This window comes from Gobio gobio, assembly GCF_949357685.1.
Source record: "Gobio gobio genome assembly, chromosome: 6".
In the NCBI taxonomy this organism is placed as follows: domain Eukaryota; kingdom Metazoa; phylum Chordata; class Actinopteri; order Cypriniformes; family Gobionidae; genus Gobio; species Gobio gobio.
The window spans coordinates 23,873,409-23,891,584 of NC_137102.1; the positions used below are offsets into that span (position 1 = coordinate 23,873,409).

The 18,176-nt window shown below is 37.0% G+C and overlaps 1 protein-coding gene across 1 annotated transcript in view; it reads right to left on the minus strand.

Annotated features, from left to right (window-relative positions):
• Nucleotides 1-17,957, minus strand: part of ephb3a (eph receptor B3a) — a 41,698-nt gene extending 23,741 nt beyond the window's left edge. Inside the window, exons 1-6 of the mRNA XM_079819109.1 lie at nucleotides 17,577-17,957; nucleotides 12,620-12,684; nucleotides 6,030-6,314; nucleotides 5,174-5,561; nucleotides 1,310-1,465; nucleotides 148-483 (exon numbers count right to left, since the gene is read on the minus strand). Of these exons, the coding sequence (XP_079675235.1) occupies nucleotides 148-483; nucleotides 1,310-1,465; nucleotides 5,174-5,561; nucleotides 6,030-6,314; nucleotides 12,620-12,684; nucleotides 17,577-17,640 (1,294 nt within the window). The 5' untranslated portion in view covers nucleotides 17,641-17,957. The remainder of the gene's footprint in view (nucleotides 1-147; nucleotides 484-1,309; nucleotides 1,466-5,173; nucleotides 5,562-6,029; nucleotides 6,315-12,619; nucleotides 12,685-17,576) is intronic.
• Nucleotides 17,958-18,176: the final 219 nt, after the last annotated feature.

Below are 18,176 nucleotides of genomic sequence, written 5' to 3' on the forward strand. Positions count from 1 at the left end.
TGTTGTTTGTCATTGACACTTGTGCCACCATTTAATAAACTCTATAAGCCACTTAAGGCTGAGCTTTACTGTGATTTTACCTGTTTGGGGGGGTAAAAGCACCTGTGGTTTACTGGTTTATTTGTCAATTGAAAATGAATCTCTCACCTGCTTGATTGGTGGTGATATTGACAGTGGCATATTGTGGGGAGGAAGGACTCTTGGGGGACACCCCATTGACAGCCTGGATCTCGAAGCTGTAATGGGTGTGTGCCTGTAGATTCCTCACCGCCGCCTGCCTCTCGGCCAGACCCAGTCGCCGCGGTGACACCTCCACGTTATCGTCACACCGCGCACAGGACCCGCCATCGTGCAGGCACTTTTTACACACCACATTATACACCACGTCCCTTCGCCCTCCTATATCTCGTGGCTCGGACCACTCCAGTGACACCGACGTCTCATTTACACTGGAGATCACATTTAAAGGAGCCGAGGGAACACCTAGGAAGACAACCGTGAAGTGTTATACTTGGAATATGTATAATTTAATACAATGTCCTGGAGTGAAACATTTTCTGCACATATCCTACAGTATATGTTCAGTCAGGAATAAAAAAATACCTTAGTTTTGTAGATCGTTAAACAGTAATTCAACACTAATTAAAAAAATCAGGATGCTTAAAGTCAGGGAGTCATTGGTTAAATTATCTAATTATTCTTGCATTTTTGTTTCAAAAATGTATAACTGGGATTTACGATACACTCAGTAGTAAACTTGTCAGGGTCAAATCTATAACCAATGAATCTTGCTCAGTGAATCATAATGTAAACTAATTAAATCCAGAGGCTGGATTTTCAAAACACAACTGCCTAAGGAACTGGAACCTTCGGTTACAATTATTGAAAAGGAAAAAAATTCTCTCTTATTTTGCATACCTCCAGCACAATCCAGTTTTTTTTTTTAATACATAAATTATAAACAACATTCAGGCTTCCTGAAAATGTTTCAAAAGACCCTCTCCAACCGGGGGCTTTTGCAACACATTGCATCAATGTGTGAATTCATGTGATATTTCCAATTAAACCCATGTGTCAAGACTCAACAGCGCTGAAGCTAACTAGTTATAATCGCACTCTTTATGCGTTAGATGCTGAGAACCGACGGGCTTACATTAGCGATCATGACCTTTTTATCAACATGCTTTTCCGTGTCATTAGTCACCACATCAAAGGGGGCGAATGCACAGAGCAGACCTTTTCAACATACAATTAGCACAATGTGGGAGCTATCTTAATTTAACAAGTGCCACTGATGGTCATCACTTACTAGTGCAGGCTGTGTCAGGGGGGTCGCTGTCAGCGCGGTAGTAGCCGTTTTGACAAGGGCACATGCTGGACGCCCTAGAGCTGGCCCGGCTGTTGGAAGGGCACGGCATACAAGAACCCTCGCCTTGTTTGGATTTGAAGGTCCCTGGGGTGCACGCTAAAAGAACAAAAAAGGTGTTACGCTATGACATTTTCAAAAATGAACTGCAAAAATATTATGCAAAGTGAAATACAAGTGACATCTTATGTAATACAATAAAAAAGGTTAACCCAAAACTTCTAAATCGATTTTTGTCAAAAAAATAAATGAAAATGTAACATCACTGAGTCAACCTAAACACATGTAGCTCATTAACGGGCCATTCAAGATTCAATACATGTTCAATTCACAGCATTTGTGGCATAATGCTGGATACTGCAACATTTTTTTAAGTCCCAAATTTTCTTCTAAAAGAGATTACACATTTTTCACATCATTGAGACACAATGGAACAGAATGGGACCAATCACAAGTATAGCCAAAAAAAGCTAAAAAATCTGTGTTAACATGATTTTAGTCTGAAACATCATTTAGGAAATAATTCAACGATATAAAGTTCGATATAAAGTTATATCCAGTTCACTTCATTGCCATGACCCTAAAACGCCAGTAAAAATAACAACTTTACAACTCAAATAAAATATAGAAGTTAGTGTTTCTATATTATAAGCTTTAAGGCTGTTCACACCAAGGACGATAACTATAAAGATATAGTTCTAAAAATCGTTCTCAGTATTAAAGAATAGCATAGTTCACACCACAGCTATAACAATAATGGCACAGAGAAACGATATCGTTGGAATCACTTTCAGAACGATTTTATCCAGCTGATGTTGAACGATAAAAACTTTAATCCATAATGCTGTAACGAGCTTGAAATTTAAAGCAGTAGATAGTTATAGTTATCTTTATATTTATCGTTCTTTGTGTGAATGGGCCTTTACTCTTTTAAATCCTCCAAAATGTGTCCCCATTCACTTCCATTGTAAGTGCCACACCATAACTTCATTGTCAAGACAACGAAAATCCTAAAACCATGTCGCCACATGATATCCAAGGTAAACTCTGGATCATGAACCAGCTGCAGATCACTGGAATAAAATATTTTTTCCATTGCAAAAATGACACACTTCAGAATACGGCACATTTTTTTATAATAACGAATCACCCAAGCTCAGATAAAGTTAGTTTGCTAACCGCACCACCGAGGCCAAACTGTGCTTTAATGACGCACTAAAGTCAGTCAGTTTCTTCTGAAAGAAAATGGCTGATGTTACAGTCTGGCTGAGTAATCTGCAGCTTTCACAAAGCTCTGTTTTTCCTGTAAACAAGCCACCACACCCATATCTCCAAACAAAATGCTGCAGTTAATGGGGACCATGCTGAGAAATGTGTCCTGCTTGTATCACCACCGGTGAATTATAGCACATACAGAAAAAAAATCGTCTTCAGTATTCCTCCCATGACACATATCGCTTCACGGCTAGTGTAATAAGACAGTGGAAAATCCGAGCGAGTGGCCCCTGCTCTCAACCTAAACACGCGTGGCGTTCCGCATTCAGACCGAGCGCGAGAATGAGACTGGAAGAGCTTTGTGAAAGAGAGAGAGAGAAAAAAGTGAGAACATGCCCAACCTGACAGATAAATGTTAACTGGGCTTGGCTGTTTCCCTTCTGTGTGTGTGCGGATTAAGGCTGGAAGGTGATAAAGGAAATTAGACGCACTCTCCATTGGCCACGGCGCATCTCACGGCTGTATAGCGCGGCCCGGGAGAGTCGTTTATCAGTCCTTTAAAGAAAGCTCTTAACCTTGAACAACCAGATGGAAACAAATGAGCCGCCACATACTGGCAATCTCAAAGGAAGTTCCCCTCTGTCCACCAGTTCCTTCCCAGAGAACAGTCCAGGAGGCCCGTCCAATTCACATTTTATTACTCTGAGCCCACCTCATCATTCGCTCGCGCTCCCTCTCTCCTCCCCCGCTCACTCTCTCTCTCTATAGTCTATCTTTTAATTTTCCCCATTACTCTCCCAGACTCGATTTTGAGAATTGGTCTCGCCTTCTGCCGCACCATCCGTCTCTGGTATATCGCTCTGTTAGGACCCTATCAGATGTGTCAATGGAAGCTGTGGGCTGCGCTGTTGGCAGCTTTGTTCTCTGACACCACTGCAGTCCTCCACCCATTACTGAGACTCTCTCTCCTCTGTGTTCAGCCCAGATAAGGTCTGCGGAGAGACTGTGGATCAGTACGGACGAATCCTCGCATTGTTCTCACTGCTCGAGAGACTCCAGATTCTGGACTGGCAGGCAATACTAGCCTTGTTGAGCTCCTAAATTCTGGCCTTTTCATATTCACCTAAAAATCCTATTAGCAGTTTTGGCCTTTTAACCCCAGAATGCAAAGAGGAATCCAATTAGAGAATAGTCTTATAACACTTCTTTTTGTCAAACCCATATGACTTTCTTTCTTCTACTGAATACAAATAGAGAATGTACTGGCATTTAATAAAAGTGAAAAGGGATATGGGGCGTGGAGCTCCAAAATGGCAAAAAAGGCACCATAAATGTTTCATAAAAACTGTTAATGGGACTACTCACAAATGTGACCCAGGACCAGTCATAAGTCTTGTACATATTGCCATAGTTATAGTTGTGGCAATAGTCAACAATACATTGAATGGGTCAAGATTATCGATTTTTCTTTTTTGCCAAAAATCATTAGGATATTAAGTAAAGATCATATTCCATGAAGAAAATTTCCTAACGTAAATATATAAAACAATCATTATTAGTAGTAATATGCATTGCTAATGACTTCATTTGGACAACTTTAAAGGCAATTTTCTCAATATTTAGATTTTTTTGCACCCTTAGATTCCAGATTTTCAAATAGTTGTAGCCTATCTCGACCAAATTGTTGTTCTATCCTAACAAACCACACATCAATGTAAGCTTATTTATTCAGCTTTCCGATGATCTATACATCTCAATTAAAATAAAAAATCCATTATGACTGGTTTTGTGGTCCAGGGTCACAAATAAAATTTATTTCTATTAAATGGAATATAGTAAATGAATTTTCATTTTTGGGTGAATATGGTTTAAATTGTGTATGTGTGTTATAAAGGGATAATTTGTCATTACTTTCTAAAAATTGTTCCAAACCTGTATGAGTTTCTTTCTTCGGCTGAACACAAAAGAAGATATTTTGAAGAATGTTGATAACCAGACAGTTGACAATAACCATTGACTTCCATAGTAGGAAATAAAATACTATGGAAATCATTGGGAGCTGTCGACTGTTTGATTACCAACATTCTTTAAAATATCTTCTGTTGTGTTCCATGACAAACAAAATCTACCAGTTAACAGTTTAAGACATGCTTTTTTTGGGCAGTAAATAATGACGCAAATATTAGTAAAATGGTTAGCACAAACCTTAATAAATCACATTGTGTGATTCATTTAAATACTCTCCTCCCATAAATTTTGTGCCTGAAAAATCCTACAAATGCATATGCAATAAGGTCAGCCGCAAAAATGACCCTGTCCACGCCTTTTCAACACAATTTTTTCACTGTGGCAATTTAATGTGGCAAAAAAAAATTAGCAAAACGATCATATTCAGTGTGAGGTATGTGTTTTAAAAATTAGCATTGCCAGTGACTGCATGAAAGAGGATAATAAAACCTCTCTGACCTGCAAGTAACCTTTGAAATGCTTCCATGCTCATTTTATAATCCGTATTGTAGCATCTGCCAGCATACACTCAAAAGCTTTATCCAGAATCCACTTTCCCCAGATTTAAAGAAGCCAAACACTTACCCTGGCACTGAGTGTCTTTCTTGGCCGGCTCAAAGCCCGGCATGCAGGTGCACGCTCCCACGGGAACCATCCATTCTCCATCTCCGTTACAATACAGCTTTAGAGGAACAGATTCCTCAGCGGCGTTTGGCACACAGGCTCCGGCGGCGATGACCAGAGAGGTGGCCTCGGCACCAGTGGCCGTCTCAGGGAAGACAGCAAAGTTGGCAATGGTGGTGGAGCACTTTTTAAAGAAGACCCTGGCGGAGATGAGAGACATGCAGGCGCCCAGGTCTTGGAAGGCCAGGTAGAAACCAGCTTTGGAAAGAGGACCGAAGCTCCGTACTTTGGTGTTGACAATTCCTGATTCCAGCAATGAGAAGCTCTCGTCGGGGGCAATGGTGTCCACCTGGGACAAAAGACAACAGATTAGGTAAAGACATTCAATTGGACGTTTGTGCATCATTTACTTCTAAAGTCTTTCCAAAGCTGTGGTCACATTAGATCATTTTTGGCTAAATATTTCACCTTCTTACGAAATTCCCTGTTGTGTGATTTCCTAATTCGAAAATACTGGATTTTTCTTGTGAAAATTTGCTGAACAATGGTAATGACAACATCTTGAACCAGTATGACTCATGAAATAATATTGGACCCCACTGATATAATATATTCTTTTATGTTTCACAGAAGATAGAAAGTCATACAGGTTAGCATGAGGGTGAGTAAACGATAGAATTTTAGTTTTTTGCCAAACTATCCCTTTAAATATGTGTTATATTCCCAAGTAAATAGTGAAAATACCACTATTCACCAAAACATTGCAAAATGTATCATTACACATCTTAAATTAAAAGAAGTCATCATTCTGGCTAACCTTGACGTAGGGATTCTCCCTCCAAGGCGGGCTGCTTGCTGTGGCCATGTCTCCATCCGATTCATAGTAGAAGAGATTAAAGGTTTCCTTACAGGAACCGGGAATATTGGGAATACTGCCGCAGTCCCGCACAGAGAACTTGAGCTCCACGTAGACTCGAAGGACTCCTCGACGGGGGATGAAGTCTGTCCGGAGCCAGTTGTTCTGATTGGGCTCCAGTACGTTACAGACCTGGTATGTCCTGATGGGGCTCAAGTGGTCATCGTATCCACTCACTTCCTCCCACTGAGAAGGGCATACAATACTGTCACTGACTGCACAATGAACTTTCTTGAAATGTAACTGCATCTAGCGCAGTGTAATTTATCATTTAAGGTCATACAGCATTGCCTCCCTCCAAAGAAACAAGGAAAACTTGGAACGTAGTGAGGCTATAACTTGTGACCTTCCTCACTCTTTATAATGAAATCCTTCTTTGTATATAGTCTCTATTGAATGTAACAGAGTGTCCTGACCAAGCGCAATGTAATAAAGATGCATGTGATAAAAATCTTTTTAACCCTTAAATGCACAAATGTTTTCCCAATCATTATTACATAATGATACATACATACATACTTGCTCTGCAAGTAAATCACTGAGCCATTTCAAGTTTTGCTGATGATACTTCATATTCTTTTGTTTTCTGCCTGAGGTAACTATGAGTGAAACGTCACTTCATCATTGTGTATCAGACAGTGAATTGAATTGCACTTATTCAGTCATCAAAGATTCAATTATTGTTGTGCAGAAGAAATACTAACACTGTTACACACCTCAGGTCATTAGTGACCATATACAATTTTTACAAAAAGTGAATGGGAAAACAGGCATTCTTTTATAATTTTCCTGTTTTTTTCTTGTTATATTGCTTGTAGTGTTGTCAAAAATATCGATATTTTGATATGTATCGATACTGAAATATCTGAAATGATACGATATTCCTTTTCTACAGTATCGATACCAGCCGCGGTCTCCTCTCCGACCGACAGCGAGTTGACACGCACCCGCCTCCTCTCATTCAGTCCGTTTAACACTAGAACCGCCACGGGGTAAAATTTACCCATGGCTGTTTTTCAAATCTACATAACAGATTTCCAATAAAAATATCCAAGTCTCCCAGTCACTGACTTTTACTAAAACTGTGTTATTTACAATCCCCTGTTGTTAAAAATTGTTTAGATAAAACCAGATTTAAAAACGGGGCATTTATATCTATAAGCGCCAGCGGGTCAAATTTACCCCTATATAATTCCTCTATTTTCACGCTGTGTTTGAGCAACGTGTCGGCTTACTGTAAACAGCCACACAATGCACGGTCAAATAAAGATGTTTTAGCCTATATATAAATGTTCAGACTTTGGATTAATTATAAATTTTTGTTTTGCAATTTTTAAATTAAGTATTGTTTGCTACTGTGTTGCTATTTATTCAAGTCTGCCCGTTTCCTGAAATAAAAATAAAAAAAATCTGATATGATGGTATGAATAATTTTTTTTTTTCATGATTATCCCAAGTTTATTGGTGTTGTTCTCTTATTCAAGTTATAAATGATATAAATATACAAATGAATAATTAATTAGGTCAAACTGTGCGCTTGAAATCGTATGTTATCCTTATCATAAGTTGTCATAGCCTACTTATGCAGTGCTGTGAATTATTATTGCTCTTCATTGTCTATTTAGGGTATTTTAGTAATTTAAATAACATGGGTTATCTTAATATGGGATTAATTACATTTTATTATAATTTTACACCACCCAAATATGTATTTATTTCCATATAATTTTCGTCGTCATTGCAGGCTGGTTTAGCCAATAGTCACCAAAAAGTGATTAGTGTAGCCTGCTTAAAATAGCATAAAACAACAGGACAAAAACATAGTTGATGACTAAAAATAATCATTTCATGACTCTATACATTACTTTGTGAAGACAGTGGCATAATACAGTGATATATTAAGTTTTTTAGCTGTATCAATACAGTAATAATCTGCATGGGTAAATTTTACCCGTTGGCGGTTTTAGGTATACAGCGACCTCTGGCGGTTCAAGTGTTAATCCTCTGAACACGGCGAGCGCGTCTTCTGCTGGATTTTTTGTCATGACTGCGTGTTAGTGTTGGCGTGACGGGTCTGAATTTTGCGCGGGATTGCACTTAACATTAATTCTACTCATTCCCGCAGATTTCGCGCTCGCATCTGAAGAGTACCGTAAAGCCGCCTACAAGGGCAAAAATTAGCTCCTTTTTCCAGCTTATTAATGGTCAAATACACTCAAAAATGGTCTCAATGTCCATCTTGGTGAGTATTAACGTAAACACAGTCGTAAACAGTTCAGAAGAATGTGTAACAGGAGTTTTTGGGATCCATGTGTGCGTCTGGTCTTAAAGGGACAGCAGTTATTTATTATTACAAAAAGTATAACTACAAAAAGACAAACTTACTGCTAAAAAAAGATCACTTACTGCTCTTGACTGATTAACTTGTGTAACTCTGTATTTAATTTTTTATAATGAAGATTATCCAGTGTTATTTTAAATTTGATTACTTAGTTTTTTTTAAAATTCAGTTTCTTACCTGAATACTGTTAGACCTACCAGAAAAAATAAAGCAGTCTATTTAATTTGTATCTTTATTCTATTGTATTTATTTGTGCTATTGTTAGTCATTTTTTTATTTGTTCTTATTTTATTACTGTTTACTCGTCTTTTTAAAATCAATTTGAAATCAAGCTTGCTTGTGTTGTAGCTATTGCAACACAATTAGTTAGCAAATATTTGTAAGATAATTGTAATGGTAATTGATCAACGTTTATATATGAGAAAAACCTTAAAAGCTTTAACATATAAAGTGATCTCTTCAGAAGAAATTTTTTATCACCTAGACTTTTAATAGACGGACAAAAAAAGAAATTATAGCCTATAAAAATATCTATTTGACAGTAGCCTATATGCAGCATTTTTCCCCCGTGGTATCGAAAATGGTATCGAATATCGATACTTTTTTAGGTATCGTAGCGAAGTTAGAAATTCCAGTATTGTGACAACATAATTGCTTGTAATGAATTGATTGAGGAATAATAAGAAGGTTGATGTCTAACTTAAAAAAATGAATGAGGAGGGTAGTGAATGAAGACCCGAGGTATGCGTACCATTCAGCTGTGACAGGACAGTCACTTGCTTGGTTTGAAATACTACACTAGGCAAGTCCAGCCCAGCCCAGGCTTCTGAATTATAAATCATTTTGATATTTTTCAAAAATGTAAGGATGATACTGAACTGTCCTGATATCAAAATGAAAAAAGCCCTTAAAGGTAATTTGGCATAATCTTGTATTATTATTTCTTTGAAAAAAATATTGCTTCATTGCTTTTTAATGTTTTAAAAAAAAACTGTTGTCATGTGGTGCAACCAACATGCAAAAAGATGCAGAAAAAAACATAAAAACAGGAAACATATCATAGAGAGGACCTTCTGTGTGTCAAGATCAATTGATCATATTAAAATATTAGATAATTTTACCTCCAAGGTAATAAAATGTCATGTGGTGCAACTACCCAAATATTTCCCCAAAAATATATATAATTCATGATATTCATGATAAAAAACAAAAAATTCCTTAAACATTTTTTAAAATGAAAATAATGATTAAGATGTGTAAACTCACATGAATTCAAAGGAAAATCATACTTTTAACTTCAAATTCACTTTAACTTTAACTTTAAATTCAAACTTTTCTTGAAAATGTTCTAAAATCTTCACAATCTTTATCATTGATCCATATATTAAACATCTCATATTTTGGGATTGGCTGTAAAATCACGTCACATTTTGGCATTCAATAGGGAACAACAAATTCTCACTGGAAAAGTGTTGCGTCATGTCTGATTAGGACACTGTCACACAAAACATAAAAATAATAAAATCCAGATCTATTGATTGATACTTTTAAGTCGTGCCCCGAAGCAGCACTAAATGGAAGTAGGAATAATGAACGACTCAAATGCTCAATTAAATTCATGTCGGTGGTTAGGGTAAATAGAAATGCTTTCTCAAAAGTGACATTTGGGTTCCCTGAACTCCTCCCAACACAATTAAGAGGCATCGCAGCGAGTGGTAGCATGTGTTTATCTCCAGGTGTGAAGGAACACATTACTTATGATGATGCATGCCTTTTGAGATGCCAGACATCGAGCACAAGACTGCGGAAAGGGCTGAGCTGCTTAAGATTGTTGCCATGGCAACCCATCATTTCCATTGACTGACTTCGCATGCACATTCCAAAGACAAATCATAGTACGGGAGCGAGTGGATTTGGGTGCTGGGTGTCAGGCTTAAGGTCAGAATCGCGGTGGTTAATTTCTTCATCAGTCACATGTGTAAAATAAACTGCTGCTGTTAGTCTCCAGCATACATAAGTACATTCTTGCAAACAGAGAGGTTGAGAGTGATTATTCTTGTTAATGGCCTCCCCTCATTTGTCTTGTTAAGACAAACGAAAGGAGGCCATTAACAACATATCATAGAGAGGACCTTCTTGACTGTGTGCCAAGATCAATTGATCTTATTAAAATATTAGATCATTTGACCTTCAAGATTCAGGTTGTAAAATGCCATGTGGTGCAATTCCCCAAAAATCTATATATGAATGAATAATTCATGATATTTGTAAAAACAAAAACATTAACTTTTTTGCCTTAAACATGTTTGAAAATGAAAGCAATAATTAACTCTTTTCCTGCCATCAATGGAATTTTCCGTCTTTCCATTGTTTTCACTGTTATAAGGTAGGGGGCGCTATAACGCATCTTCTGAAATTGTACATAATCTCTTCAAGTCAAGTCAAGTCAAGTCACATTAATTTATATAGCGTTTTTTACAATGCTGATTGTTTCAAAGCAGCTTCACAATGTTAAACAGGAAAATAATGCAACAGAATTTGATTCGGCTGTACAGACCCTCTGGAGAAAACGGTGATGTCATCCAGCTCATTTCAATTATCATATAGTTACAATGCGGGCAGATCAGTAATATAGTTGAAAATGTATTTGAATATTTAGTTGAAAATGTAGTATCCCCAACTGAGCAAACACATGTGAAGAAGAAGCAGAAACAAGCGATAGCATATGTAATCATACGCATATGTAAAATAATTAGATCATCAAACATTAAACAGCATATTATTCAAAACTGCCTATAATGTTACCGAATGAAATGTCGACCCAGGACAAGCTATAGGACTCTGAAGCTTTGTGGGGTGGTGATGGACTCAATCTACTGTCGAGTTAGATCGTGTTTTGAGCATCATTCTGAATCCGATCCAGACATAGTCTTTGAAAAAACGTGATTTTCGCAGCTTTTTTTTTAATGCTGCTTTTTTATGAAACAAGCCCATATTCAAGTGTTGATAAAAAAGAATGCATTAAGCTAGAATATTACTTGATGGCAAATGCCAATTTCATTAAACTGAAACTTTTCTGAAAATCTTCACAATCTTCATCATTGATCCATGTATTAAAGACTCCCTGTAGTTAAAATCAAGTTTTTAATGTTATTTCTATGTCTATGTGGTGTTTTTAATATGCTTTAAGACAAACCATGTCCCGATTCATAAGTCAACACCATTGCTGAGTATTTTCTCTAGTGGCAGTGAACCAAAGGCAGTGAACCAAAGACTCTCAAAAACACGGTTTGAAATCCCTGAAGTTTCTTAAGTCACAAACTACTTTGTAACCATTCACGTCAACGTGCGGGCGGGCTTTAGCATATCATTACTATGCTGTGAAGCAGGGCAGTCTCAAAAATAGCCAGGTTATCCCGGTATATTTTTCTGTTGATATGAAAAATCAGGTACATTTAGCAATATAGCGGGAGAATTATGTGTATAATATATATTACGATGTTATGATGAACTATAAGCCTTTCTCCACTGACGGTCTATGATGTTCAAAGCATTTCTAAGGATGCTGATATTTAGAAGGTAGACTGAGATGGTGAACGGGAACATGGTTTGTGTTACATTAGCAACACATTATTAGCTGTTTGATAACGTAGTCAAGCCAAAGGCTAATCGTATCAATCATGGTTATGTGTCAGACGTTGTAAAGAGCAATACCTTTGTGCAGCGTTTACTAAAGTAACTTGCATAAAAGTTGACCGAGTGAGTCTTTGAACTGGTGTGTGTGAGTGAGTGAGTGAGTGAGTGAGTGAGTGGAGGCGGGGTTAATTAGCATATTCAGGGGTATGCATACTAAATGAAGCAAGGGTGTAGATTTAAATTCAAGCTACTTTAAGGCACGAAGACATTATTTTCACAGGAAAAAAAGTTTGTAAATATGTCAGTTTGGTGATCAAAGATGAGTTTTAAGGGATAGAATTATTGACCACGGGGACTTTGAACATTTCATATTTTCAGATTGGCTCATATTCAGCTTGTCAGATTTTGGAGTGGTTATAGGGTAAACAGAAATGCCATTTTCCAGTCAATGCATGGGTTGATTAATGTCCACCCTTACGGACAATTACAGACAGGAAAATTCTACAACACTCACCCCGCTTTCTGGATAGGTGGTCCACGCCAGCTCTGTAGTTGCCCACCTGCTGTCCATAAGAGTCTCTGCAAAACAGGCAATCAATGAGGCTTCGACAACAGCAGCCTCGATTCCAAACACAACAGAGCATCACCACCGTGCTAAAAACTGTAATTTAACCGGCTACATATCAAAGCACTTCACTCATTTGAATTCCCTGCATAGTCTGTGGAAGGCCTAATCACTGTTTTCACTCCGCACACTAATAATGCGATCCGCATTTATCTACCCACTCCAGCTCTGGCCTGTGGCTGATCTGAGAACAGATCCTGTTGCGTACCGTGGGGATGCTGCACAGCACAGTGACATTCTGCATCCCAGGCGCTCGCTGTTCTCTAAATACACTCCGATCAGTGGAGCAAAACTGCATGAGCCAGCTTCCGCAAATTAACCGCACATGAAAATGTTTTATTCACTTTGTAAGTCGCCGTTCAATGAAGCCGAGCGCTCGCTTCAAATTAATGTGACACGCACACATCTGCGAGCAAACCCATGGAATATTTAGAGCAGAACATCAACTTAGCTGATTAAGGCCCCGGTAAATACGTGTATGCGAAGCACACATGGTGTTTATGTGGATTGTAGCTACACCTTGCTTTAACAGTGCTGTAAATCACAGAGAGAGTTAATTGTGTGATGAAATAGCTGTAAGGGCATCTCGCTGTGTGAAATATTCATAAAATTGGGGAGGGGGGGGGGGCAATCTTTTGATGCTTTGATCAATTCCTTATGATCGCATTCAGTCTTTCCTCAAGGCTCTTTGCATCTGTGCATTTGGCTGCATCGTGGAAAACAACGTCATAATTTTCATCAGTTTTACACAAAGCAGCTTATTGCAGTCTGTTTCACACAAATGAGAGTACAGGATGTTCTTTGAAACTTTGTATTGCACAGTCAGCAGATATACAAAACATCTCATTATTCTTTGAAATCTTTAGTAACTCCGCTACACTTTCAGAATGTAAAACTATAAAGAAAAGCAAACAATCATTAAAGGCATTTTTATAGCGTTAGTTGGAGGGAAATAACAATGCCCCTTATTTGTTTTAAAACAAGACATATAAATATGCGCTTTAAACATTTGTTTTCAGTCAGAAATAGAGAAATAGTCATGTAAAAGCTTCAAGGCCCCTTCAAGTTTTAATAATTGTTAAATGCTATGAGATCGATGTACACATTACATATGGCAAGTCATTTTGACTTTTATTCATATAAAATCTTGATATTAGCAATTCAATTTTCGCTATTCAAATGTCACCATAGGCTGCCATTTAAACTCAATTGTTGATATTAAGAATTGATTTCTTACTAGTTGAAATTCCAGTTTCACATATCAGAAATATCAACGTCACATAATTTTTGATATCAATCATTATGTGGTTACTAGTGCAAATGTCTGTTCTTGATATCAACAATTGAATTACTACTAGTAAAAATGAAATCAATAATTTGATTGTTACTAGTGACAACGTTAGATATCTGAAATTACTCTCCTAATTATTGATATCAGAAATACATTTTCAGATATCAGAAATAACAAATGTAACATTGAAATACATTAAGAGATATCAATAATTAACATTTCAACTAATGACAAATTAATTCTTGATATCAGGAATTTATATTTTTACTAGTAACCATATAATTATTGATATCAAAAATTTGGATTTTACTAGTAAGAATTGTATTTATGATATGTGTACTTGGAATTTCAACTAGTAAGAAATAAATTATTGATACCAACAATTGAATTTGAATGGCAGCCTATGGTGACATTTAACTAGTGAAAATACAGAATTATACTTTTACCAGCTCTATTCAATTCACATTTATTTGTATAGAGCTTTTCACAATATATAATGTCTCAAAGCAGCTTTACAGAAAATGCATGTTTCTATAGTACAATTTAGAGTGATCTGTTATCAGAGTTGACTGCGTCCAAGTTATGTATTTCAGAAACGTACATATACAAATCACACTATTAGCTAAAAATGTATTAATTTAAGCAGTGTATTAATTTAAGGCAGAAACAATGAGCTCATTGAAGTAAAGAATATGTTGTTAACCAATGAGTTTATTTCCTGATATCAATAATTCGATTTCTGTGAGTGATGACATCATTGTTGATATCAAGAACTAACATTTTTACTAGTGGAAATGTAATTCCTGATATCAAGAATTGTCTGTGATGTTACTAGTAGAAATCTACTTCCTGATATCAAGAATTAGCATTTTAACTAGTGAAAATTAAATTAAATATCAAGAAATCCTATCCTGGAAATGAATAAAAATCAAAACAGCTTGGCATACATCACAACTATAACGCTAATGACACTAATTATCATTATATTGATAAAAATGACTGTATGACTTCTTTTTTTCTCCAGCTGTTGAATGATAAAAACATTGACAGCCAATCAGAATGCTTACACCTTAAATAACTTAAGCATTTAAAGTGGCAGATGACATAACAGCAATGTAAACAGATGACAAGACATGGTGTGGAACATGGTTATCATTATAGTTACTTATCTTGGTATGAATGAGCCTTTAGTCCGAAATCCTACAAATCCAGTCCAATCGCACTAACAGATATGTGACAGATAGTTTGGTATCGTCCAGAATGTGTACATGTCAGTCGCACTTAACATTGTGCATTTACAAAAGTGATGTGCAGTGGACACAACACAAGCAAGGTATGCTACTAGTTCACATCAATTATTTGTATACGCATTGTGCAATATATTCTCGGACAGTCAGTTTAACAGGTATTCACACAGAGTTTTTACATTTAAAAATGTCACAGTGTAGTGGAATGGGAAAAAGCAAGGTATAAAGATGCGACTTTCAAAAAAATGTAAGCCTTTTTATAACCCGTCATGCACGAAACACTGCATAAAACGCTAGATGTGAGCGAAACAAACACATTAATTTAACATAGAAAAACAATGGGAAAGCAGTGCAGCGAAATGCAAAAAAAAGGTGCGTGATTATAGCTGTGTTATCTTGTAATAACAATGTAATAACAAAACCAGAAAAATAATCACAGTAATATAATATAACAGTAATATAATCTACAGTAATGACAACCACTAACAGAGCTAAAACACTTCTCGTTTGTTTTATATCTATACATCATAGTGCCTGGAAGGCTTCTGACAGATTGAATGAATTGACACAGGGGACCCTGGATGCAGCTTTACACTTTTCCTCTTGTCGTGAGGTGCCGGGCACACTTGACCTCCATTGGAAGTGTATCTAATGTAGTCTGTTAAGAAACCTGCTCAGAAACTAGGCCTATGAGTGAAACACCTTCTCTCTCTCTCACACACACACACACACACACACACACACACTATCGATTAAGATCCTGATGCTGAAACTGATGAAGAATCGAGGTAGTCAAGGCCAAGGTGAAGGAGTATCTGGCTCAACAGTAGTTACGAATCATTGGGACATGACCAAGGTGCGTAATGATGCCAGCTAAGCATGTATCAGTGCTAGAAATATGTAACAAAATCCTGCCTTGAGACTGTCATTTTGTAACAGGGAACAGTCTTGTTTTTGCCTAGCAGCAACTTGTTTTGAATATGAAATTAAAAATTCCTAAGCATTAAATTACAAGAAAGCGAGACTTTTTGCCAGTGTGCATTTTTTTTTAACAAATATGAAAACAATTGATTTTACAAATCTTTATATATATATATATATATATATATATATATATATATATATATATATATATATATATATATATATATATATATATATATATATATATATATATATATATATATATATATATATATATAAATTACATTTGAGGGTTTGAGGGCTAGAACATATGATGGGGGGACTAACCTATTCATAACAGTGTGAATTCAACAAACCTCAAAGGTATCAATAGCTTCTCCGAAACCACACCTAGGCTCAATATTGGCACGTTTCACCTCACCACTGTTTTTTTAAATCGCAACTGAGTTTGGAAATGCATTGTAACTTTGAAGTGACTCCTTTTTCTCACCTAGTTTCTTCCTTGAACAGCTGTGATCATGCAAGCCAATTAACATGTGTGGCAATTACACTGAAGTGATGCTGCTATCATCACTATCTGGGTAAAAGCCTTTAGGGTGAAATGTGTCACACCAGAGCAACAGGGGGCTTTCAGCAATCCTAAACCATGTGTTACAAGCAGCACAAAGCAATGTGAAAATATAACAACTACATGGGATTTTTTTTAAATACAGCAATGATCAAAGCAGAACACTGATCACAACCTCACAAGACTCAACACTTCCAAGCAAATTAAAGAGATGCTTGGATGTAGAACGTCTTCATTTAACACAACGATTACTAATCGAATTGATTTAGTCTGTGGTATGGTGTGTTCATATAGCCTACACACCGTAGCCTAATAACAAAGGCACGGAGCATGTGGACAAACAGCATCGTCTGTATCAATACATCGACATGGCATTACACAAACATCTCACTGGTCTGTGTAAAGCTTCAGAAATAGAATTCCACACATTTCTCAGAAACATACCGTTGGATATCAGAACAATACATTTAGTGATGATTCAGAAACTGACACATTAAGCCATGGTATTGCTACGAGTAAGGCTCACAATCTCTTCTCTGTTTTTATTTGTTCACTTTAAACGCACTCATATTTGCAGCCGACTGCATATTCAACTGCCCGAAGAATAAAAGGCATTCAAGTTTTTGTCGAACGCGAAGTTTTCGAGCTCGAACAGCCACGCGGTACGTAAATTACAAGCTTTAGTCCTGTACAGTTTTTTGTTATTACATATTCTGCATTTATTTATTTATTTCAGAAAAGGAATAGCCAACTGATGACCATTATACCATCTCGGAAACCGAGAAGCCCCGTGTAACAAAGAGCGTTTACACTTACCCTCAACAGCGAGAATAACGGGAACCCAAAGGCTGTATAATAACAGCGAATAATCCATTGTCATGAAGCTTGAGGTTGCAACATGAATAGCGTTTTGTCTATATGTCACCGGGACAGAAAGTCTCGTTAATTCTCAGCATACAGAGACTGGAGGAGCGAATTCACGCCTTGAGAAATTACAGCCTGGTAAAAAAATGCCCAGGTCCTCTTGGTTTGTCTTCACGTCTTTCATTCACAACTGTTCGAATCCACAGACGATCTCTTTCGTGAGCGCGGTCTATCATGCTCTTCTACATGTGTGGCATCCTCCTCATCCTCGGTGTGAAAGAAGCTGTTGATTCTATGCGACTGCACGGAGGAGTGTCAGTTGCGAGGAATGATGGGGGGCGAAAGCTCTATTGGTCCCAAGGCAAAACCCTGCGGGATTCCGTTAATAACTTACAGACTAAGTACTCCCCCAAGTTATTTTATTTATGCATTTAATTTATTTTTTAAGAGAAGTGTTAAATCCACCGGTATCCATTTTATTAAATATGCCCTGTTTAAGGGAAAAACAGCATACGAATCCACAGAACCCGATTTGAGGCAAATCAGTAATGT